This window comes from Solea senegalensis, linkage group LG1 (genome assembly GCF_019176455.1).
Source record: "Solea senegalensis isolate Sse05_10M linkage group LG1, IFAPA_SoseM_1, whole genome shotgun sequence".
NCBI lineage: Eukaryota > Metazoa > Chordata > Actinopteri > Pleuronectiformes > Soleidae > Solea > Solea senegalensis.
Window position 1 is genome coordinate 10,780,127 of NC_058021.1, and position 26,218 is coordinate 10,806,344.

The 26,218-nt window shown below is 42.5% G+C and overlaps 1 protein-coding gene across 1 annotated transcript in view; it reads left to right on the top strand.

The window, feature by feature from the left end:
* LOC122779141 (leucine-rich repeat and immunoglobulin-like domain-containing nogo receptor-interacting protein 3) overlaps positions 1-23,386 on the top strand; it is a 30,098-nt gene extending 6,712 nt beyond the window's left edge. Inside the window, exons 2-4 of the mRNA XM_044041246.1 lie at positions 14,440-15,049; positions 15,193-15,936; positions 16,028-23,386. Of these exons, the coding sequence (XP_043897181.1) occupies positions 14,495-15,049; positions 15,193-15,936; positions 16,028-16,597 (1,869 nt within the window). The 5' untranslated portion in view covers positions 14,440-14,494 and the 3' untranslated portion in view covers positions 16,598-23,386. The remainder of the gene's footprint in view (positions 1-14,439; positions 15,050-15,192; positions 15,937-16,027) is intronic.
* Positions 23,387-26,218: the final 2,832 nt, after the last annotated feature.

Below are 26,218 nucleotides of genomic sequence, written 5' to 3' on the forward strand. Positions count from 1 at the left end.
GTCGTTGACTGCTGCCTTATAATATCAACAATTGTAAGCTACAGGGCTGTGACATAGTCCATTAGGGAAGTTGACGGTGTGTTGCTTAGCAACTGAATGCTGTCTCACCAAATGTGTCAGATATCAGAGAGGTTTAAGAAACATTTGAAAAATGGAAAATTCAGAGAGATTTTCGCTGCAACATTCATGCAGCGATTGCCATGACAATCAATCAATTCATTTATTTATTTATAAATGTATTTATAAAGCACATTGTATACAACAGGTGTAGACTCATTGCGCGAGAGACACAAACAAAGAAGAGAAAGCCAGAATCAAACATTGGAAAGCAAACAAAATAAAAAAACCACTAATCATCAATCAATACAAATTATATAAAACCTAACTCAGAAGATTACTTTTAAAAGAAGACACGGTGGTATCGCATCTCACTCCATGAGGCAAAGAGAACAAGATGACTTCAATCTGATTGAGCAGTTTCTTCACATTTAGACGTCCTCCTGCTGCTGCTGCTGTGGGAATGATTCGTTTGAATGAATGTGGATGGCCAGATTTTCTGTAATGTCCACTGGTACTGAGCAGCCTCCTCTGCGCACACACACACACACACACACACACATAGCTATTCATCTTAGGGCGCTGCATTAGCTTCCATTATTCTGGACAGCCTAACCCAAAGCATTATCTCTAACCAGATATTGCCTGACCACAATTCAAATCTTAGCCCTTAACAGTTCTTCAGAAATTAGGTTCTGCCTCATTAAGACCAGATTTTGGTCTCCATGAGGACTACTGGTCCTGACAGGTTCAGTATCTATGCCAGAAAATGTTCTAAAGAGGTAACAAACACAAGCATACACACACACACGGTTCGGAGGGAGCACAGATTCAGACATTACTTCTGCCTCAATGCCACACAAACAGGCTTGCAGAAGCCTGAGGAATGTTTGCACGTGTGTCACTTTGTCCTTTATATGTGTCACATACTGTGCACATGTATACAGTATCTGTTGAGGTTCTGGTGGAGCTAAAGGTCAGCCGCCTCTCGAAAATGAAATCATTTTTTGCTTGGCTTCTCCTCTGGTTTCTACAATATACAAGTATCTCAGATCATGCGCTCCACCGCCTGCTGACCTCTGTGTTTCTCAACAGATTTAAATTGGTCAGCGACGTGTTGCCCTTCAGCAAGGCAAGCCGGGGAATTTCTTAGCATTTGGCAAACAAACCCCAGAGATGAGAAGCACCTCCTGTTTGGCACCAAAGTAAAGCAGCAGCTGTATTTTATATGACTGAAATGCATATTAATGTGAACATCTACATTTACAGAGTTAACGAGAGAGATGAGCGGATAGACGTTGTTCATTAGTTCATGGTCTTGTGTTACTGCTGTGTCCCCTTGTTAAAGTGGCTGCTCTGAGAGTCTGTGGTGAGTCGCTTCTCTTTGATAGTTGTCTCTCACTCTCCTCTTTGGATTGTCTCATGCCTTGTTTCCTGCAGTAGTACAGCACTGGCCCTAAGAAAAGATGTCCAGTTGTTTCACTCATATACATTGAAGTCCTGTTGGTTGAGTTCACTAGAACTCTGAGGAGAACAGAGTCCATAGAGGTTTAACACGTTTTCTGCACTACATACATCAGGAGAATCACGTTCACTCTAATTTATTCCTTCATTGCAAACCATTTAAAGGTTAAAGTAGACCTGCATTTTTAAGATGTTTGAGGACTGACACAAGACTGCAGGGTCTGTTTTGGATTGAACACTGCAACAGTGACACAGAGATGTTAAATGGACAACCATTTGGTTTCCACCGGCCAGTGCTATTTAAATTGTTTTTGATAAACTTCTGTTTCTGTGATGTTGCATGCATTTGAAAAAATAATGGTCCACGGTCAGTAGCATCGTGGCTGTAGCTATCCCCTATGGTCCATCACAATTAGCTCTTCATTTGTTTCCCTGCACGTTCGGATCACTTTCTGCTAATTGAGTTCACACTTTGGTTTATGTGGTGTGGATCTGGAGAAATGACTCGCAAGGAAACAAACACTGTCGGTTTGTTTATTAATAAACTCTTAATCGGTTGGTTTTTTAATGCCAATCATCTGTTTAATATTGTCACCCTTACGATGCATACAGCTGTGTTAGAGAAGATCCGTGTGATCATAATGCCCACGGATTTCAAAATATTTGCCAGCCTGACAACATTAAAACTATAAACAACCCATTCTGCTTTTTTTTGGTTCTGCTCTCTTCTTTTTCAGCCGATCTTAGGTTAACATGCTTGGTCAGCTGTGTTTTCGTGTGTGTGTGTGTGTGTGTGTGAAAGTTACAGTACTTAAACGCATTAATCTTCAACCCCTCAGCATCATTTTCCCTTTGAGAGTCTTAATTCCCAATCTCCCGTTTCTCTCCCTCCGCTACTTCCCATTTAATCCATGTTTCATGCTTTGTGGCACTCCCAACCTGACCTGAGCCGTCTCCCCCTCTTGCTCCCCATCCTCCGTCTATTTCCCCTTAAACATTGAGTCATGAATTTATTATGTGGAGCAAAATAGAGCAATGAGTCTTTGTCCCTTTCCCCGCATGTCATTGGTCTAAAATGAATAATTCAGCCACTGTGGTTGAAATTAGGATCAGGAGGAAAATGGGAATTATTTTGGAGACCCACTATTCAGGCTATTTTCGAACTGTGAGCTGTCAGCGTGTTTCCTGCAGCGCTCACTCTTTCTTCTTCCTCTCTTCTTGCTCCCTCTTATTCCTCCCACCAGTTTAGTCACTATACCATAGAGATTCCTCACTGTCCTTGGGAAGCAGTGCACGCTAAGCAGAGATTAGAGGTGGTTTAAGTCCGTCTTTGAGTGTTTATTCCTTTGTACATAAATTCAGGTGTGCGTGCTTTCGTTCACGTGTCCATGTTCCGTGTTTTCTTCATCATCCTCACATTTTCTTTGTTGATAGGCTTGTGCATCCACCAATACCAATCCTGACACTTGTGGATGCTGCTGTGCAGATTTGTGGCACAACGTGCAGCGTTTCACCGGCTTTCTCTCCCAGAGACAACCACTGATCTCATTATAGATTATTTGTCATTCACTCTATTTAACTAGCTTTCAATATACTGTCACAGCATGCAGAGAAAAGGTAAAATGCTTGTTATCTTGCATGATTGCGTTGCAAAATGGTGCAGCGGCTGAGCTGAGGGTGATCTGATAACGCTGAAATGGCGCAACAGAGGCCACTGTGCGGTCAACCACCTGCACGTCTATATAAGATCTTCAGACGGACAAAAACACAAACACACAGTCCTCTCTGTGTGCACATAAGGTCAATCATGCACTCGGATACACACTTATAGATGCAGACACACACTTGGATGATTCTTCTCAGTCTCCCGGGGCATCATTGAAACTTTTCAGCTGCAGCCTCACTGAGAGAGCGAGAGGGGGAGAAAGATGAGCATCGGAGGGGGAGTGGAAATAAGAGACTGAGAGAGTTCTTGAATTTTAACCGGATGCTCCCTGAGGAGAGCTCCCATCATCTCTGTGTGTCTTCAATGCCAGAGTCCCACAGCCTCCATTAGGACCCTTGCTGCTGTAATATTCTCTCAGGGAAGCTCATCTGCCATCCTTCATATCATAGCTGTTATTTCTCTTCTCCTTTTTTGCCTTTGCTGAATTAAGTAGCTAAATGTTTGTCTTATCTGTGTTTAGCACTATAGAAGGATTTTACATATGATTTGCTAGTTCATCCAGAGAATGAAATGAACAGAACACTTAGTAAGGAGCACACATTGTTAAACAGCAACAACGACAAACAAGGACATAAGGACATCTCGTAAATTGGCAAACAGTTTGTGGAGGGATAGTGCTAGTATAGGTTCAGATCCTTTACATGACAGCATTATGTAAAAGTGGCGGTTGAGTGGGTGAGTGATTACCTGAGCTCCTGAGGTTGTGATGTGAGCAATGGCTTCACAGTTGAGGTTAGGTGTGGGAAGACTTGTTGTCTTGGCAGCAGTGTGGGTTGTGAGTGTTTGCTCTGTTCCGTTAGTGACAGAGATCATGTCGAAGTTACACGTGCAACACTGAAACAAAAGATGTAGGATGAGAAGTGTTTTCCTTTTCCCACTGAATCTTTACGTTGATTGAAATCCCTGGGTTTTGCTACAGTGTGGAACACTTTGGATTAACACCTTGAGTCAACTAGAAAATCAATGTAGATGGCACTGAGCAGTTGAGGTTAATTAAAAACAATGTGCATCATAATACCAAGGACTGCATCTAAAGAATGACAGTAAAGTTGCTACAGATCGAAAACTACCCTGACGTTGTTTAAATGTTGCATCGTGTCTTCCGCTGAGTCGTCCTACCTTTTATATATTCCTCTTATTTTTTTATCTCATTTACTTTCCTCTCCCACTCCTGCCAACATTCTTCATTTGTTCCACTGCTTTTATGACCTTTTGAGAAAAAGTTCTTCCCCTCTGATCCTCCTCCTTTTCACAGTAATCTTTCTTTGCCACCATACGTATGTGTGTATGAATAACATATAAATGTGTTATATGTATGTATGTGTGTGTGTGTGTGTGTGTGTGCGTGTGTGTGAGAGAGAGATAGAGAGAGAGAGAGACTTGGTTTGTACATTCTCCCTTGAGATCTTTGGTGAGAAGAGAATCCAAGAAGTGTGATGATCACTATGTCTTGTGGCACACACACACACACACACACACACACACACACACATGCAGCACACACACATACACACACACACACACACACACACACACACACACACACACACACTGTGATGCTGTTGTACAACCACAAGCGTTTTTTATCAGTGCCTGTTGCCTTTGCTTCTTCCGCACAAAGGATTTCGCTCTCTCCTCCACATCCACAGCGTTCTTTCATTCGTATCTCCATCCTCGTCGTCACTCTGCACTTCCCCACATCATCCTTTCCCATTTTTTTTTTCTGCCTTCACCTCTATTTTCCAGTCTTCCCTCCACCACCACTGCTCCCTCATCCCCACATCTGAGAGAGCAGTGGTGGCTCCTATTGGTTGCACGGGCAGAATCATAGAAACAGGCAGCCAATAAGCTTTTGGGCTAACAGGGTCACCATTGTCCATGAAGCACAGCAATTATTGTGCTGTCTACATCACTGCCATGTATGCATATGCACTGCCTTCTCTTTCCCCGCTCTGTACATTTCTACCAAGTGAACATCTGATCATATGGTTTGTTGGAATGACAGCAGAAGCTTGACAGCTCTTTTATATTAATAAATATCAATATATATATATAAAATTCTTCACTTTGCTCACATTTTGATGCAATCCTTTTCTTAACACACCACAATGACAAATCACATTAGAGTCTGAGCGTAATTTGATGCACATCTTCAGTCAGTTTATGCATTCAGGTCAAAGTGATATACATGTTCCCAGTGGATTCTGCCTGTGTGAATCAGGCATCCTGCTGGCACCACACCGTTCTTTAAAGATTGAGGGAGAGAAGCTGTCACATTCCTCCCCTCCCCCTTCTTTACCCTCCACTCACTGCTTCTCTGTTTACTTGCCATGCTGTTATATATTTGTACCACCATAGAGTCAGTCAGTCACTCACGCAGACTTTCTCATTTCCCCATGTGGACAGAAGTGACCTTTTTCTTCTGTAAAATGCAGCTGAAAACATTTTGCACGTTGACACCTCCGTTGTACACGGAGGATGTTTGCAATGCTACATCCCATGCTTCAAACAATCTTTCATTATTGGGCAGCTTGTGGATTCCCGGGGCTTTATGTGTGGCATCTGATTGAGCACCAGACCTAATTTGCATCATTTGATTCTGTCGTCTGTGGAATAGCTTTGACCTTCCTCCATCATTAGTGACAGAGTGAGGCAGTGCCTCCCCCCTTTCCCAGCATCCCCAGCAGTTCTTTCCCTTGCCTTTCATCCATCACACTCACTACTATCTTGTCCTCCATGTCCATCACAGCTTCTCTTTACACTCAAATCTATCCTTTGCTTACATTGTTGTTATATTAACAATAGATTTTTTTTCATTTTTTTTTATAACATCTCATTGGTGTATGAGAAAGTGTCGGCTGTCTTGATTTTAAATTCCCTGCTTGGCTTTCGCCTACAGTATCTAACAAGCTGGAGAATTGAAGTAATTTCTCTTCTCAATACTAAAGGGATATTAAACACACACCCACACTGAATACACACACACACACACATTGAATTGCATAGGGTGAAAAACAGTCTGTTGCCTTTTAGGTAAGATGTCTCCAGGGAAATGTTTTTCTTTGCAGAAATTGTGCAGCAATCATCACAATCTACAGCTGCTCTGTTGGCGCAGCACGTGATTTCACTTCCCAATGACCAACCCCTGAGATGGCCCTCTCTATTCTGTCATCTGGAAAGTCATTAGCCTTTAGAGGGGAAATGACACCAGAAATGAACCTTCATATTCCATCTTGAGGCTGGTAATCAGAGCGGTGATGACGGTGTCTTGTATTCATGTGTTGAGAGGTTCGTCTTTTTTTTTTTTTGTTGCTACAATAAGAGACTACATTTATCAGCGCGACCTACAAAACACTGCACTGATGGGTAAACACCACAGTAAATATTCTGGGGCTTTGTTGTTTTCGTTTTTTCTAACAAATATGAGGCGACACAGTCAAATACAGCAGCTGGTGGTGACCAAGATTTCTGAAAGCGAGTGTCAGATAATGAATGAGTCATTTCATTCTGCACCAGTAATAAGGCCACCAATCCTCAAAGGGTGAGACTAATTCAAGGCTGTTCAGTCACTTGTCATAGTGTCTGTCACTCAAAATGATTGGTGTGTAGCTGTGTGAGGGGTTTCTCTCTCACTCTGAGACAGGTCAAGTTTGATTAAATGATTTCATCTCCCTGCTATTCTTAACCCTTTTCTCTCCAGCATGCACTGTTGCTAATGGTGTAATAAGCTCTGCACTTGTTGGTTAATTACACCCTAGGATAAACAATGGCCTCAGTAAATGCCTTCCTTAATACACTTATAAAAGGCATCGCAAACACTGGCTTATGCACGTGCATGCAGGGGAACAATTTGTGCAGCTTTGTGAAGCGTCAGCCGTGCACAAATCAGACTTAATGAAGTGTAAGTCGTCTATCTGCCAGTCTATCAGCTGGCGACAGTCCAAGCCTCTGAACTGCAGCGTGGAAAAACAAAGCGTCATGTTGCACATATGGTAATGCAATACACCGAGCAGGGCATGTGCATTTCAACATACATCTCTTGTCTAGCGTTAGTGCTGACTCTGCTAAACTCTGAACCCAGAAGCAAAAGGTGATGTTGAACATCTGTCAGCAGGAGGGAAAGGGGTCTGGTGCAGCTCACTAATGAGGCAGAGTCCCGTGCTTCACAACAGAATGTGGTTAGCATCAGTGCTCAATGACTAAGGTTCAAATGGGCAGGTAGGGAAAATCGCTCTATTAGAGAAACATTCATGGATCTGTTTACTTCTGAGGTGACGTGAAAGTCAAAACCTTCTCTGCCTGAAGATACAATCTGAATTTTGTGTGTACAATTCACTTTGAGGTGTTGGTAATCCTGTATAATGGCATGAGCATGTATAGCCATGTGACTCAGAGTTATATATGACATGAGAGACTGTTTCAAGTTTAAACGGATGATTTAGTGATAATGTCTGGGTGAATGTTTTGCGGGGTGTAATCCAATCGGTTCCCCTTTTAGCATTGGCATTCCGCTAATCTCTGCATGCTTTGCAGAAATAAACACTGCGTTTATGATTTATGATGGCAACGTGACCCTTGAACCTCTCTGTCACGTGACTTCCTTGCGAGTTATAGTGGAAATTGTGGCGTCACATGGTGGAAATAGTGTGCACGGGTTCCCAACAACTATGGGTTTACTATTCCTGGGTCTACACTACATCCACACTAATCCACTTTCAACATATAGTTTGCTCCAGATGCACCTGCTGTCGTCACGACACTGGCATTTATGAAAAACAGAGTTGAAAACATCGACGTTTGAAAAAAAAAAAATGACACTTCCTGACTGGTTTCCTCCACTTAGCTGTGATTGAGCTCCATGAAATCTAACTTTCTATAATTTCTATAATAAAAGAAACCCTAATTCTTACTATTTATCAATGTTGTTTCTCATTAAGAATGCTTTCTAAAACCGACCACTGCGGTGGAGAGAATCAGAATTCTTATTGTGTGCGTCATTTTCAGGTGTGAAAGTGTGGCCACGACGTTCTTCTGACCCAGAGCTAAAATGCTTGTCCGGGTGCATATTATCTTAAAATGTAGTTAAAATGGATATGTCAAGATTCTGGGAGCGTTGTCAAATTGTGTAACTCCTGAACGGAGGCCATATGGCTGCAGGCAAGGTTACCAATCTAATAAGGTATGGACTCCTGGGCTGCCCTCTGTTGTTTGTTTACTATGCTATACAGCATCTGTCTGTTTGTGTGTGTGTGTGTGTGTGTGTGTGTGTGTGTGCGTGTCAGCTCTCAGAATGTCTAGCCATGTGCTCCAGATTGAGCCAGAGAAAAGCAGGTCAAAACACTGCGGGGTGTGAGAATCATCAGAGAAGCTACAGCTAATTAAAAGAGCCGGGCCTTTGAGTCAAACAAAAGGATCCATGTTAACTAAGTGTGACGACTGAAGCCAGAATCAATCATTAACCAGTAAAAAGTTTATAACTGAGTAGTGAGTGTAATCACCCATTGAGGGTCAAGTGTGTATACTGAACTGTGTGTTCCTTTTTATATAAATTCTGTCGTCCTGAACCATTTTTTTATGAGGTGACAGCAGAAGACTTGCATGGAAGACACAATACAGAAAGTGCAGTGACAAAGAACCAATACATTTTTATTTTGGTGCAGCAATTCAACTTAGTTCAAATGTATTCACATCTGTCAGACAGGAGACAATATAGTGACCCAGATATGCTTTTTCAGGAGGGATTGAACAATATATAGTGAAAGGCAGTCAGTGTCAGTGTGTTTGTTCTACATGGGTCAGTAATGAAACATTGCCACAGTATAAACAACACAGCTGCAGTACGTTCACAGTTTGTTCTACTTTTGAAGAGAGCAAACAATGTCTCACTGGATACCTCTGTGTTGTCTTTGTTTTAATCCCTCTGTGTATATATATATATATATATCACAACTGTTTAACACAGATGACAGACTGTGGAATCTAAGTGGGAGAAATGATACACACACACATAAACTGTATATATATATATATATATATATATATATATGTATATATGCAGGTTCTCACAGTTAAATCTATTTTAAGTTGCACTGTCACATAAAGGTTGATATATACGACCGCTGTGAAAGCTGAGACACTGGAAACTCTTTAGCACTTTGTTTAATGACTGGCTACATTTTCATTATTTACAAGTGATAGTTACTAATCTCAGTGACAAGACAAGATAAGCTGCAATATAACAGAAGGTGCTTGGTTTCGACAGGTGGTGAACATGAAACAGTCACGTAGTTTCTCTGTGGTGTTATTTTTCCTTCGTCTCCGCAAAGAGTTCAGGGAAAATAATTACAGAGATAAAATGGATGTACAGACACAGAGAAGTGAAACATACCCACACCCTCTCTCTATCTCTCATTCTATCACACACATGCACACGCACACACACACACATGCACACACTTCATTGATGTTTGTCAGAGATTGTGATTATCTGGACTGCACAGTACTGTTGCTCATCATAATGTCGAGAAGAATAACAAATCCCACATTGAGTGGGAGCGAAATCAAGCGAGGAAACACAGTAGCACAAGACATCAAAGAGTGCTGAGCCATTTTTAATATGCATCTTTCTCAGTGACACAAATTTAGCGACTAAAGCGCAGCCACATCTCAACATCACCAACCAAGTGTTCATCATTTGGCAGCACGGAGAGAGGCGTTTAAAAAAAAACAGTCAAAGGATGAACTCCTGTGTCTCATAAATCAGACACTTAATCTGTGCTTTTGCTTTGTTCATGCCAAGACTTACACGTCAACAGCAGTGATGGAATTCACCTCCTTGTCAGCTCATTTTATTTCATATTTATAGCATTTAATGTGTTACATGTTTTGGTTTTTTTACATATACAGAGAGCTAAAGTCTTAATAAACCTAAACCTAAAAGTCACTTTTTTTTATAATAATTTATACTATTTATTTTATGTATATATATATATATATATATATATATGTATATATACATGTATTTATTTATTAAGTCTTAAGGTATATAAAATGTACTTAAGTTTTAGAAGTAAAAAAGTGAGGAGTTAGAATTGAGCCATGGTAGCTCAGGGCAACTTGTCCAGGGCAACTGGAAGACTGTGAGTTTAATTCCTGGCTCTGTTAGTTTGTGTCCGTGAGCAAGACACTTAACCCCATGTTGCAGCGTGTGAATGGGTGAATGGTAAAGCTATAGTGTAAAGCAGATCAAGACTAGAAAATTCTATATAAATACAGACCATTAGCAACTCTTCTTCTTCTGATTGTATTGGGTAGTAATGAGTGACAAAGATAGGTAGAGGAAATGTAATGGAGTAAAAGTAAAGGTTGCTAGAAAAATAAATAAACAAAGTAAAGTACAGATCCGTGAATTTTGTACTTAAGTAGATTAACAAAGTATCTGTACTTTGTTATATCACAACACTGCAGTTAAAAAATAGCTTAATTTGGTGTTTTGTACATAATGATGCCTCTCACTGAGGTCTCCACTCAAGTTCAAAATGTAAACATGAGACATGAAAGGTCCTTTTCTTCTGATTTTGCTTCTAATCCACTGAACGTTGTCTATGTCCTGCTCACGTGCCAACCCAGGCAGAGGGACTACCTTTGCAGACTTACCTTATACCTAAGTGTAAGTGCTGCAATGTTAAACAAGTGCAAGACAACAACAACAAGAGTGCAGGTTAATGTTGCGACACAGGGTCAGAGAACAATCACAGGTAGTCTCTAACAAAAAAGTCCAAAACAAAGATAAAGTTGACAGTAAAATCCATTCTCATTCCTAGTTGTCAGGTACTTTTCATTCTTCACTTTCTGTGTGTTTTTAGTTGATGTTGATACAGATTATTGAACCCATGCTCACCTTGTGCAATAGTTTTGATTACTAACTCCCTGTACTGGCAGCTTCTCACTTTGCTGCACTTCTCAGGAAGGATGCAGATGAACATCCGCTCAAAGAGTTCACAGGGATGTGTGAGGTATTTTGAGGATCTGCCAGTTAGAAATGGTGAAGTCAGAGATTGCATGAGTCAGACAGCATCACTCCTTTCATTTTGTGAAGTATAATTTTCCTCATGAAGAGACAGTGAGACAGTCATCAGCTTCCCAAAAACATGAAGAGCATGCGTGTGTGTGTCAGCATTTTATAAGTGCAGGTGTCATTCATTCATTCATCTTCTACCACTGTATCCTCCACATGAGGGTCGCCAGTCCATCACAGGGCAAGAGTAGGATTTTACAGCCTATATGTGATGAGAAATGATTAATTATTTAAATGATGTATTATTTCAGTTTCCTCTATATAGGTCAAACCAAGCAGTCTATAATCAGTTCACTCTCACTGCCTCAGGGTTCTTAATGAGGAAAGCACCAAACATCATCCTGACGATCGGAAACACCTGCAGTGTCGTTCATGATACACACTGCAGCGTGTTCCCCCAAACACTCACCACCTACCTCTCTTTGGTCCAAGAGCCACTTGTATCTGCCTTAAAATTAATTTACCAAGCACCGATTTAATCATGGACTTAGAGCAACTTAGCAAAGGAAAGTGCAAACTGTCAGGTTTTTCTTCTGCAAATAAAAATGTCAAACCTCAGTTTGTTGCCGATAGTAAAATGTAAAAGCTTTCTCTAATCTGCCGAGTCTGTGCATGAGTGTGTGTGTGTGTGTGTGTGTGTGTGTGTGTGTGTGTGCATGGATAGATATAGGGAGGAGTTCCACGCTCTGCTGACCCAATATAAAGACTAGCATAAAGTCAGCATGGATGACCTACTTAGTCAGACACACTGCCTCACAAACACAAATACAAACCTGACAATTTCCACAACCACAGTTTTCTTGGGGAACATATTTTTGGCAACACTCAACTGTGGGCAAAACTACTGGTGCTTTAGACATCATGAGTGCATGGCCATCAGTGTTGTGATGATGTGAATGTGATTAGGCTGAGATGTTGCTCCCTACCATCTGCTCATTAGGTCAGCCACTTTAAGTTTGTTATTTTTAGCTTGTAGGCTGAGTTTCCTCCCACTCGTTTTCTTTTCCTCAACTGGCAACACAGTCTGCCCTCTGGACGCTTGTGGGGTTTGCCCTGTTTCCCTTGAACATCTGCCTAATGTGCAGTCTGGGTTTATGGACTGATTTTATGAGTGTTGGCTGGTCAGGTGTAAAAACATGCTGTAAGAAATAAAAAGCTTGTTATTTTGAAAGGATCGAAGCTGTCAGAGCCACAGAAACTGCTTTCCGAAAAGCCTCTATTCTGTTATTTGGCCTAAGTTTTCTGTGACTGCTCAACACATGATGCGCAGGCTTCTGTGCTTGATAGTGAGTGCGCCTGTTTAAAGGATCCCTATCTGTCCTTGAGTCAAGCAGCATGGACCTTGTCTGTCTGAACCATGTCACCTCACTGATTCATGCTGCGACTCTGCCACTGACCCATAGGATGACTCTCAGGAGGGGGTGTGCAGACAGGTTGAATCCATCACTCTGCTGAGGAGCCAGCCAGTTGTGCAGTGACACGCACACACACACACACAGAGAGAAGCCAACCCAGCAGCCTATATCCCAACAGTGCTTTGAGCTAAATGCCAACATTAGCATTCTAAAACTTTTGCAGTGACAGTGCTGGCATGTTCATTTTATACATTTAAACCCCAGTGGAGGAAATATCACGTAACTCAGACACTGATTTTGTTTGATGTCATCTCATAAATAGCTTTTTAATCCAGAACATCTGTGTACTTGTGTTGTTGTTGTTGTTTTTTTAAACATCTCTCCCTGCGTTCCGTTCTTCAGAGAGACCCTGAGGTTTGGTTCTCTATTGTTGTGGTTATTGGTGAGTTGTTGGTGGTTCCTGAGAAATGGGTCAGTTTGTGCTGCACAACACCACATTTCAACCAGATCTTCACATAAGTGTTTTCCAGGCCCGTTGGAAATGAGACACAATCTCCGAGGGTTTTATTGTCTTTACTATCTTCAAGTGAATAATGAGTGTTGTGCATGTGTGCCATCATTTAAATTTAGCTTAAATCCCCACTCATCCCTTTCGATCCCATTGATTCCAAAACATTGAAACAGTCAGACATGATTTGGCATCAGATGGTCTATTTCTAAATCAAACTTGCTCGAAAGAGAACTGAGATGAAGCCCACAGGACAAGAGAGAAGCTGGTGATTTTTGTTTATTTTAACTGTGTGACTCACCCGCTGCCCATTAAGCACAAACTGTCCCATATATTATTAATCTGTTTGGCTCTTTCTTCTCCCACTGCCAGCGTCAGAGTGCATCTTAACATGATTCTCCCTGGTGATGATGATAAATTCTCTCTCATTTCCACTTCATCTGAAAAACAAACATCCAAGAAAAAAAGTGTATGTATCTGGAGCAAGCAGACAAAAACGTCTCTTCATGCTTCATTATTATAGGCAACACTTTCTTGCCCTTTCCTTAAATGCTTGGACACTAAGTTTAGGTTCCAGGTGCTCCTTCACTGCATCTGAGTTGAAAACAGTGTGTGGGAGAGATGACAGGTTGCCTGAAGGAATGCTGAAGCTCCCAGTGATTCATCCAAGCAACTTTTAATTCATACCCAGCAAAATGCCACGTCCTACGCACACATTCATCACCACATACCTGATCAAACAAATAACATGACATGAGTACTTGGTGATTCAAACGCCTCCCTCCTCACAGTTCATATCAACATGACGTGTGCGGTTTCAAGGCATTCTAATTATTGCCAAGGAGCTCAGTCTGTGTTTATGCATGGTGATAATAAACACATTTGTGCAGCAAGTAGAGCTGAGGAGATGCAGCATGCATGAATTCAGATGAGGCCAGGTGTCCCAGTGTCCCGCTTCTCTAACTGAAGCCTTTAATAACAACACAAATACACTTAAATATTTTAAACAGAACTGTGTCCCTGTAATGGACTCTTGTCAGAAGTGTTTTGTTTTTGTTTTTTTTAATGCAGTGCTATGATATGTTCTCAAATCCCCACAGCTTTCAGCTGAACATTTTTACACTACAGGATGCATTGATAATTTAAAGCTGTGTTGGTATCATTGTAATGAGTCTGGGAGATGATGGATGATAGCCTCCATCTTTCTTTTTCACATCCTCCTCATCCTCCTTCCCTCCCTCTCATCCTGCAGGTGTATGGTGTACTGACCCTGCCTACCACAGGCAAGGAGTCAGAGGACCAGGGCCATGACTGGCTCTCCTGGCCCTGGTGGGGGTGCCTTTGTGCCTTGGCCAAGGGTGTGGCAATGGGTCCTGACAGCTTCTCTGGTTGCAATGGTAACACTGATGTTACCAGGAAGTGGCCAGGCCTGTCCACCACGGTGTGAGTGCTCAGCTCAGCTGAGGTCAGTGTCATGCCAGCGGCGGAGGCTCACCAACATCCCAGAGGGCATCCCCACTGAGACACAGCTCCTGGACCTCAGCAAAAACCGGCTCCGCTGGGTACAGGCGGGTGACCTGGCACCATACCCACGACTGGAGGAAGTGGATCTCGGTGAGAACCTCATCACCACATTAGAGCCCAATGCCTTTGCCTCCCTCCCGAGTCTTAAAGTGTTAAAGCTGAGGGGAAACCAGCTGAAGTTGGTGCCCATGGGGGCTTTCGCCAAGCTGGGCAATCTGACCAGCCTGGATCTGAGTGAGAACAAGTTGGTGATTTTATTGGACTACACCTTCCAAGATCTGAGGAGTTTGAAACATCTGGAGGTGGGAGACAACGAGCTGGTTTACATATCCCATAAGGTAAGCTCTGCAGCATCTTTATAGACTTCAAATGTGACTGTTTTTCTTTTTCTGTCAACAGTGTGGTGTCAACAGAACTTCTTCCTTCACTTTGTTTGTCTTAGTATACAAACTGAACACTGATATAAAACTGTATTTCCTAGGCATTTTCAGGGTTATTGGGGCTGGAGGATCTCACAATACAGCACTGCAACCTGACATCCATCTCTGGCCAGACACTGTCCTATCTCCGCAGCCTGGTCACTCTTCGCCTCCATCACCTCAGCATTGCTGCCCTGGAGGACCAGAACTTCCGCAAGCTCTCCAACCTGCGGGGTCTGGACATTGACCATTGGCCATACTTAGAGTATATCTCCCCACTCAGTTTCCAGGGTTTGGACCTTCGCTGGCTCTCCATCACCAACACCAACATCACCTCTGTCCCTTCCACCTCCTTCAAGAACCTGGTGCACCTCACCCACCTCAATCTTTCCTACAATCCCATCAATACACTAGAGCCCTGGGCCTTTAAAGACCTGCTGAGGCTGAAGGAGCTCATCATGGTAAACACAGGGTTGATGACAGTAGAGCCCCATGCCCTTGGAGGCCTACGACAGATCCGGGTCCTCAATTTCTCCTCCAACGACTTGCAGACTCTGGAAGAGGGCTCCTTTCACTCTGTCAACAGCCTTGAGACCCTCAGAGTGGATGGGAACCCCCTGATGTGTGACTGCCGTCTATTGTGGATCCTGCAAAGACGCAAGACCCTCAACTTTGACGGCAGAGTGCCGGTGTGTGCAGGGCCGGTGGAGGTGCAGGGGGTCAGCCTCAGCACCTTCACCGATTCTGCACTCTTCGATCACTTTACATGCCAGAAACCTAAGATACGCAATCGCAAGATGCAGCAGGTAACGGCGATTGCATTTAGGTCAATTACTTTGCAAAGACTTTCTTTTCTGACTCTAATGCATTTATTAATCCATGCATTCCTTTTCTCAGGTGATTGCTCGTGAGGGCCAGCCTGTGCGATTTCTGTGTCGAGCTGAAGGAGAACCTCCACCTTCTATTATATGGATTTCCCCACAACGCAGACGGATCACCACAAAGACCTTGGGGCGTATTACTGTCCTGCCTAGTGGCACCCTGGAGATTCGCTATGCCCAGCTCACTGACAGCGGAACATACATCTGCATTGCCAGTAATGCCGGGGGCAATGACACCTACTTCGCCACACTCACCGTGCGTGGCCAGCCACTAGACGCCGCCTCAGCCTTTTTTCTCAACCGCTCGCTCTATAGCAGCGAGTTCTTTAATGACACAAATCTGAATAGCACACGTGTTTTCCTCAAGTTCACCTTGGACCTGACCACCATCTTGGTCTCCACGGCAATGGGTTGCATCACATTCCTGGGAGTGGTCCTCTTCTGTTTCCTGCTGTTGTTCGTGTGGAGCCGAGGACGCGGCCAACGCAAGAACAACTTCACAGTGGAGTACTCTTTCCGGAAATCTGAACCCGCCACTGGGGGCACCTCAGGAGGGACCAGAAAGTTCAACATGAAAATGATATGAAACAACGCAGCCAGGGGTCCTTCGGGGGAGGCATGAGCACGTCCCAAAAACGTGTTTGACACACGCAAACGCACACAGCCACTGACTCGCAAAGAAGCTTGAAAGCACAATTTAGGTTCCTGTTCATGGCTCCATTCCCAATTGAGTGCCCACATTAAAACCAGAGCCATGGCATGACTTGCATAAATTTGTGAACGACAACAAAATGATCCTGACCTGTCTGTTTCAGTGGTTTTATTCAGCATGTGATGAAAACATGTTTGAGTGACCCTAGAGTATTGATAAACTTCATGCAGCTGCTTGTCATCCATGCTTGAGGAGAAAAACAAAATTTAAGCACTATAGGCGATAAGATGTGAATTGATCACCGAGCTGTGGAATATTGGTAGTCATGTCTCGCAATTAATTGCTAAAGTTTTTGTCTTTCCATCAAAATTTCCCTTTACTGCATTCTCTGTACTAAAGGGAAATAAAGGGAAGTTCAGAGACCTGGCTACCATCCATTTGTAGAATTCTTAACCATGCTCTTTAAAGTCTGCCTTGTAAAGAGTCATGCATGTGGAGTTGCAGTTGAGAGTTAAGTTGTAAATTCATACCACTGAATAAAACACATGGTTTTCTGTAGATAAATTCAGTATAACAGATAATTTTATGTACTCTGACCGCAGCTCAACAGTGAGGAGAATTACAGTATATTGGGTCAACTGTTTCATTAACATTATCACATGCCGTTTGTTGAATGAACCAAAGCTTAGTGGATGTAGAATATGATCAGACAATCTGGTCAGAAGGAGTGGATATGGATCAATCATATGTCAGTAAATCAAATAAAACTTGATCTGGCCTATGCTTTGCAAACTTTTGCGACATTAGCTGTGTGAGTTTGGGACGAGCGCACTATCCGTGAGCTGCTGTGGCTGCCCGTTGCCCGGAGGGTTTGGTTAGGAAGTCAAGTGCTTCGTACACGGGCAGCTACAGAAACCATAGCAACCAATGCAGTAGAGGGCAAGGGGGACCAGGCTGGTGGCCATGTGAGGGTCACTTGGCAGAAGGGGAGGGAAGAAAGAGGTCAACATGTTCTCTGCTTGCTCTCCCTCAGATCACAAGCCCAGGGACGACCCAGCAGCCTCCACCTTTGGTCCCTGCCCTCTGCTGTGTTGGTAGACGTCTGACCTTCACAGTGCTGCCAGGGGGGAGCAGCCTGGAGAGTCAGGTTATACTCAGAGACAGAGAAAGGACACACGGTGACACTATGGAGGTGTTCACAACACTGACATCGACACACTCATCTAGGTCGTAGACACCTCGCGCAACAACACGTGTATAGCACCTTTTCTCAGGAGAAGAGAATTAACGAGCCAACAGAGCAAATACAATGACACATACTCTGCTAAAATCTTACCCTTCCTAACTTAGCAATACTGAATCATAAAGCCAAAATCATTCTCCTAGAGAGAATCAACATGTGACTGAAGAAACAAAGCCATAGAATGTATGTTGTTGTTTTTTATATCCAGTAGTTGATGTGCATGATTTAATTAATGATAGTTATTGTCACTGCCATTTTACAAGCTGTTGTGACGATGACAAGACCATCTGCTATCACAAGGCTTCATAGCGATGGTGCCTCATAACACGCGCACATTTGCACTAAAAACCACCATCAAGATTGAAGGAAGAGCAAACACCTTCACACATGACTTAACAAACAAATTAACGACGCACCACACGAGTGAAACTGACTGATCTCTCTCTGTCTCTGAGACGGTCGGTGTGCGAATGTCTCTGCCCCCCTAGCCCAGTGCATCCCCCCTCCTCACCCCCACTCCCCACCACACACCCCCACTGGGTCCTCCTTTGGGAGGGGTCCCTGGCTGGAGACCAAGGAATTAAAATGTAAATGAAGTCGTGTCAACCCTACCCACGCCATGTGCATTGTATAGTGGAGAGTAGTACTGTGGTTTCAAAAAACAAAAAGACAAAAAAAGTTTCATTTGAAGTGTTATTTTGCCTCCTGTTTGTCCTCCATTTTGTTTCACTCATTTGTTGTTTACCGTGACCTTTTGGCTGTCTCCCCTTTTAGAGCTCCCTGTCCACTGTGCGGCACTGTTCTGTTCTCAAGGCTGTTCACAACGCACCCGAAACCAGGCAGAACAAAATCTTTAATCAAGAAACAGCTGTCTCCCATCTGTAGAAGTTAAATTCTAAGAGCAAAGGAAGGAGTTTACGCAGTGATGCATTCAGTATGTTTACGTGAGATTAGAATAAAGATGCATGTAAACATGTAAGTCTACCTGAAACTGTACTAAATCTAATTTCTCAACGTCAGACTAACACACAGATTATGCAATTGGGAGTAAAACAATTCTTGTATGTCTCCATTCCACCCAAGATGGACTGCCAACAGTTCCCACCCCTGGCTTATACCTGGAAATAATATAGGAAGAAGAATAAGACAACATTTTAAAGTTCATCAATGGCAAAAAGACTCAGGTCAAGCAAGTTTATAGCCAATCCAACAGATGTAGGGTGTTGGGACCTGTCAAACCTGAAAATCAATCATTTTATTTCCATGGTGAAATGACGATTATTGATATTTCTAGTAGCCTCAGGACCTCCCAACAGAAAGTTTGGCATGTTTGATTGTTCTTTTCTTCTGCGTTCTATGACAAGTTCCCTCACATCAGTGAACAATTACAGTTCTGAGCGCTCTGCAGATACAAAGGTACAGTAATACAAACTGACATAGCGAAAGATGAGTGATCCACCAAGTGTTCTTTTTGAAGGATTGACAGTTCGACCTTTCCACTTCTCGCTACCCAACACAGCGAGTATCATGCTTTGAACGCCATTGTTTGTTTACAGTCTTCTTTCTAGGTATTGTCTAGCCCCGCCCCCATGGTCCAGCCCCTCTTCCTCTTAACATCATCATGTCTTGATGATTGATCGGATCAGGAACCATCATGTGGTCTGCCATGTCTGACGATCATGCGATATAGTGAAGATCATGTTGTCTGATCTTGGCATTATTCAGTGTAGATTTTGATTCCACCACAACTTTACCGAGTGTAACTACATAAGGTTTACTTCATTTTAAAGGGTCCTACTTTGAAAGCATAAATTCATCACTATTTAAATAGCTTGGAAATAACGAGTGAGCCTCAGCTCTCAAAATAAATCATGCAAATCCATTCTTGTACCTTAAGAGAAATGATGAAACCCCAACTTCTGTGTCAGGATGAATAACTGAACAGTTGTTAAAGATTCATGGGGCCGAATGAGAACAGATGAATTTATTGTCCTGGTTTTTAGATCGCCATTTTTTAGTTCGCTCAGTGTTGAGAACAGTACATTGTCATCATGGACAACTTCCCTCTCCCACTTCAGGTCCCTCTGTGTTTCCATTCCCCGGTATTTGTCAGTGGAAAGTAGGTTTAGAGGACAATGAGAATGTCTAGTGATTGTTGATGGTGTTATTGTGTAAGCATCATTCACAAATGTAAGCATAGATGATGATGATAGTGTGTTTCATTTTATCTTCTTCTCTCTCTCCCTCTTTATACCGTCCTCTTCCCCCTCTTCCTGTTTCCCGTCTATTTAACATTTCCAACCCTTGTTGTCCCTGTTCACAGTATTAGGCTGGAATATGGTTGTGTGGTAGTAGACACGTGTTCTGTGTGGTCTGTGAGTCAGTGTTGTTGTGTTATGATGTGTTGCTCCTCTTAGTGACATCAAACATGGAGCAGTGACCGGATCAGTGGAGACAAAAGATGAAAGGGGTGACCCAGGTTCCTAAAAAAAAAAAAAAGAAGAAAATAAAACAAAAAAAGATTGAACATTGATTCCCATTTCACACCCTACTCATTCCTGGAAACAATATCTGGAACTTTCCTGCTCTGCACAGTGCCACAATGGGACCTTACTCTGGATATGAAAACTCCTGTAATGTGACTGTAATGTATGTATTTTTTCTTGTCACACTTTAAATATGAAATGTAGGAAGGGGGTTGTGTGGTTGGATTGTTGTCATACTTTTTTAACAAGAAATGGGTCCACTCATTTGAGGGTTTGAAAATCAGCACTTTTATCTTTCCAAGCTTCAGAAATTCTTGAAGATTTAAGGGACTTTTTTTTCCAACACATAATGAAAGCTCCCATCCAGCTGAAATCATCAAAACGCACAGCCGTCGCCTCAGTGATTTTGACAGACACAGTGTTTGTAGAAAACCAGTGGAGCTGAGCCTGATTCATCGTCTCCACCATGATTCGTTAGAATGTAGGCTAAGCAATTCCCTCCTCCCATCTGCAGCTCATCCTTGCCTCGGGTTGGTGTGTCGTGGTCTAGACGCCTCATTTACAGCAGCAGAAATATTAGGGATCCCTTCCACTGGGGAACCTTTAATAGACACAACCCAAAATAAAACAAACCTTAGGCTCCAGTCGTCATGACATCATCACCAGCCAAGACTGTATGATTCTTTATTTAGTTTACAATAGCATTTGTCTCAATTTTAAAACTGCATTTCTACAGCCTTAGTCTCCTGTCATCTGTGGCTCCAAATGAGCTCTAAATGAATCCATCTCTTCCTCCACATCATACAGCTGCTGTTCTGATTGGATTAGACTTGAGTTGAATTACCCAAGCTGAGAGGAGCGGTAATGGGATGGCGGAGATGTTAGCTTGTCTGACTGGGTGATTACTTGGCTTATTAGGCTCATTTCCATAACAGACCACTCCAGCAACAGAACACGGGTGTCATGCAAACACTGCAGGCTGGATTTATGGCGTTAATTCACCTTTTCACATCTGTTGAACAGAGATGTTACTGATGTCGATGGTTTCCTTTAATTGGCCACGATAATGCAAATGGCTACATTCATGTGTGGTTGGACATGATTGTTTGAAGCACATTGGACAGATAACTGCTTCATCTCAACCTTGACTGTAAAATGCAAATAACCCCTCGCCCCTTTCTACGTGACAATACTGACTCCCAGTGGGCAACAAGAGTAACAACAAAAATGGTACCATACCGTTTTGCTGATAAGTGAGCATATTGACTGTTAGCTTCATATAGCTCAGTGCATCACTGATTTTCTTATAGCCATAGCGTGATCTCCTCTCCACTCTGTGTTTTGGGAAATATTTTGCATTCAGACTCCCGTGTGAGGAGAGGTTTTTATCAGAACAGGCCCCCGTTTGAGCAAAAGCACCATTACAAAGGCCTGCTTTTAGATAAACTGATGGCCCCAATAAGACAAACAGTAAATCATCATCTAATATTGCAGCATAATTCTCTCTCTTTGTACGACTGTGAGCGGATCAGCAATTGATCGGCTCCGTCAGTCCAGAGGGGGAAAATGTATTTCTTGTGGTCTTATAGCAGGTTTAATCTATGCATGCCTTTTGTACACACTGATTGGTCTTGCCAAACTCTCACCTACACTCGTACGTAGAGCTATGGGTGCCATTGTTGGTGGCCATGGGACTGGTTGAAAAAGAGCAAAGTGAGACTATTGATGTGCTTTGAATCTGACACAAATCAAAGCCAGATGACACGGATAACACATGCATTTACAAATATTTAAAGAGAGAGATTCCCTTTGTCTTTTCAGGATGACTGAACTTGTGCACACGTCTATAAATACACCAAAGTTGTGTTCAGGTGTGTAGGTTATAGATAAAGTGATTGATATTCCAAGCAGAATGCAGGGAGTGATCAATGCTGTATGGGGATAGGATTATTAATGACATACTTACATTGATTTATCCTGGACCTTGTCACTGTTCCAGAATCCTTCTGGAGAAGGAGGAGGTGTGCAGAGTTCTTACAGACCTGGTTGGCACTCATTCCTAGGTTTCTACCATGCATTTTTTAAGACATTCTCAGTTTAAACGAGAATTTTTAACGAGATGGTGCCATCTTCCAAATTAAGTGTCCAGGTCTGATGTAATCCTCTCTCACCTTCTCCAAAGGGAACTTTCATTGGTATAGTAGCTCTGTATTTGCTGGAAAACAAGCTTGTCTCTAAAATTCGGCTGCGGTAAATCCATCCTCCCTCTGTCTCTGTGGTTTTCTCTTTCTCTTTTTCACTCTCCCTTTCTCTCTCTTTCTCTCTCGCAATCAAACTGGCACTGACTCGTAAAACACATTTTTATCAATCTCTCTCATTTTTTACATTCATACGTGTTTGAATGTAAATCTTGTATACGGCTGTAGTTGAAGTCCGAAACCTAGGAATGAGTGCCTCAGTTAAATGCAGAGCTACTATAAAGACAACTTGTTTAATTGCATAGTGTCAACCGGTTCAAGATTGAAGCATATGACTGACTCACATTATTGACTGTTATACAGTAAGTAAGTAAATTGGAGTCTCCCCCTTCACAAACATGTGACTGTACCCTAGTCATTGCAGTTATATTTTGGACGTGTGGATCCTTGGAACTGAAGAACAGAAACTGTATATATTAGGTCAATTAGCCATATCACGTCATCTAATCTGTAGACCTCCTTGCCATGTCTGACAGAGGAAAATGACTGTTGAACTGTAAATACTGTAGGTGTAGAAATATAGGATTTAATTACTGCTTCTTTTCTCCAGGGATCGCCCACGTTTTGCTTAGTCCCATGGCTGCTCGGTCTCAAGGGGGAAAGATAAAACAATAATGTACTTGTCTAAAAAGCAAGAGTTGTTTTTTTAATTATTATTATTTCAATATTTGTTTTATATACTGTCTGTCTTGTAAATGAACTCCTTTTCCGTCATAAAAGCATGATGTGACCTGTGTCCTGTGTCTGTCTTTGTTGTGCTACACCACACTACTTGTGCTGTTGAAAACGTCACTCAAAAACAAACCAGAAAGTATGGCAAGTGTTCAATACTAATTCAGTGAGACACTATTCAATAAATAGTCATCACTACATACACACAACAGCATTCAAAGCAGCTCCAATCGATGCGCAACTGTTGGTCGAAGACAGAGTAAGAGGAGAGGGAGAAAATGTGTGAGGAGGCAGCGAGACAGTAGGACAGGGACATTAAGTGTAGGGAATATGACTGGTAAAGGAAGAGAGCTGGCTGATTTGACTGAGAGAAGGATATATAGATGTGAGGTGGATTCAAACTGTTGTACCAGGGTTTATATAGAAAACCATACCAGGTAGAGGAAGAGCTTGTAACGAGAGTGTTCTGGAGGTGACGAGAGTGTCAGACACAATCATGGGTTTGAAGATAGAAACTGAAGATGTGATGTTTAAAACATACAGTATGTAGATACAACCTGAATGAGAATGACAAGACTGCAAGGTGATGTAAGGGGAGAACATGGCTCGGCAGCATCGGATGGTAGATTTGACTTTGGAAACCAAGACGAGGAGGCGAGTGAAGGCGAAGCCAAGAAATTAAATGGCGGAAGAAGGTTGCACTGAGGAGTTACCAGACGTACGGCTAATGTAGCGAGGGGAAACAACCAAGAAGGTGTTTGGTGTACCCCCATCCATCTGAGGAAACTCGGTGAAACGAGGAGATACAGGAACGTATCCAAAAGAAGGATGGCAAATGTAAAAGGAAAAGGTTTATAATGAGTTGCATGAGGGACTGGACACAGAGGAGGGAGAAAATGACGTGTGTTGACTGGCTAGACAGAGAGACAGAGCTGGAAAGGATGTGTAGAGTGAATAAGGACTGATGGAAATGTTCTCAGAACTCAGTGCAGCAGGTTCGTGCCACAGATGCAATGTTTGCTTTGAGAGTGCAGAGAAGAGAGATATAGATAGATATGTTCAGATTCACAATCCTCAGGGTCATAAGGTCATTGGTTAAAATTACTGTTAGAGTAACCACCAGGTGGCATCAGAGCACCACAATAAGAAACCATCCACCCCCATCAGACAATGAAGCACCAGCCAGTCAGTCAGTTGTTTGTTGTTTTATTGTTTTAGTCAAAACACACAATTTACCCATACTGGTTTTCACTTAGTGTATTATTTGTTCCATTACTTGATTCACCCTCCAGAAACTGAACACAAACTGACAGATTATTATTATCTGGAAGATGAAGATCAGAAGAAAGGCTCTCACACTGAGTGTGTGTGTGTGGTATCTTTGTGAGGACCAAAAAAAAAACGTAGGGGAGTGAGGCCATTTTGGGAAAGTGATTATATTTTATCTGGTCCTCACAAGTTTAAGGGGCTTTTTGGGGTTTAAGACATGTTTTAAGGGTTAGGGTTTGAGTTGTTTAGGTTAAGGTAAGGGGCTATCTAATAGGAATGCATTATGTCTATGAGTGTCCTCAGAAAGAAAGCTGCATGAAAATGTGTGCGTGCATGTGTGTGTGTGTGTATGATCTAAAGTCTCATCAGTGTGTGTCTGTGTGTGCGTTTTTTCATGCACTCTGTGCATATGTGTGCAGGCATTTGATCAACATCTTCGATTAGATGTCCACTTAACAAGTCAGATCCCCCACCGCCACCCGGGTGCCTTGGCCCCCATGGTAAAGGTCACTCTGAAGAGGTCAAAGGTGACCCCACACACACATGCACACATCCCACTGAGAGCCATCCTTCCTACTTTCTTCCCACCTCTCCTGTCCAGTCAGGATTTCTGCCCTCCATCTCTCCTTTTTTTCTTCCTTTCTGTTCTATTTGAAATTGATTGTCTTCTACCATCACAAAGACACTTGGTTCTGATTGATTGATTGATTGATTGGTAGGGGAAGAGGAAGAGAACATCGACACTGGGGCTTCCAGGGCTCTGAGGTCTGTCTTAAAGGTAAAAGCAAATGATGCCATTTTGATGCACTGGGAGAAATCATATTTCAGCTGCGCAGCTGTCTATTTGTTTAGGCTTCGAAAAAACAGCCAAACACCCAGGCCGATTGAATTTTGATTACACAAACTGAAACACGCAAACAAAACAGAGGAACTCACACCCACACTCACACTCACGCTTACATGATGAAACACGGGGTAAGTACACATACAAACATGGACGTGCGGAGACAATCTCCACACAAAGGGGGGTGTTTACACACACAGGTGATGAAGCTGATAACACGTACAAATACACGTTTTTATACAAATACACAAACAGCACATTAAAGACACAGAGCTAGAAAAGAACGCAAAGATTGTTTGGAAACCAAAACCAGTAGTTTCTTCCCCTGTTTCTCCCCCTCTCCTCCACCTGTAGAGGTACATTTCATCCTGCAGTTTATATACACTTATATAATATTCATGCATAAAAGAATTGCTCGTCACGCCCCTAATAACAGAGGTGCTTTGGTTGGATCTCTTTTTTTTACTGTGGGAATCACTTCAGCACACATAGGAGAATATCTTCAACACAAAATAAGCCCCAAAAAGTGATGCAAAACAGATGTTCTGTGTCCTTAATGTGTCCTTTTATTATCTCACTATCTGATCCATGTTTGTGTGATTTCTTCATCCCTTCTTTTATTTTGTCACATATCATGTGCCACCTTTTCCTTGTACTCTTCCTCCCCGTTCCCTCCTCTTCCTCCTCCTCCTCCTAGTTCTCTATTCACCACAAAAAGGACACGTGCAAACTGAAAGACAGTAACTTAAAGGATCTTAAACCATGAGACAACTTCTTTGTCGT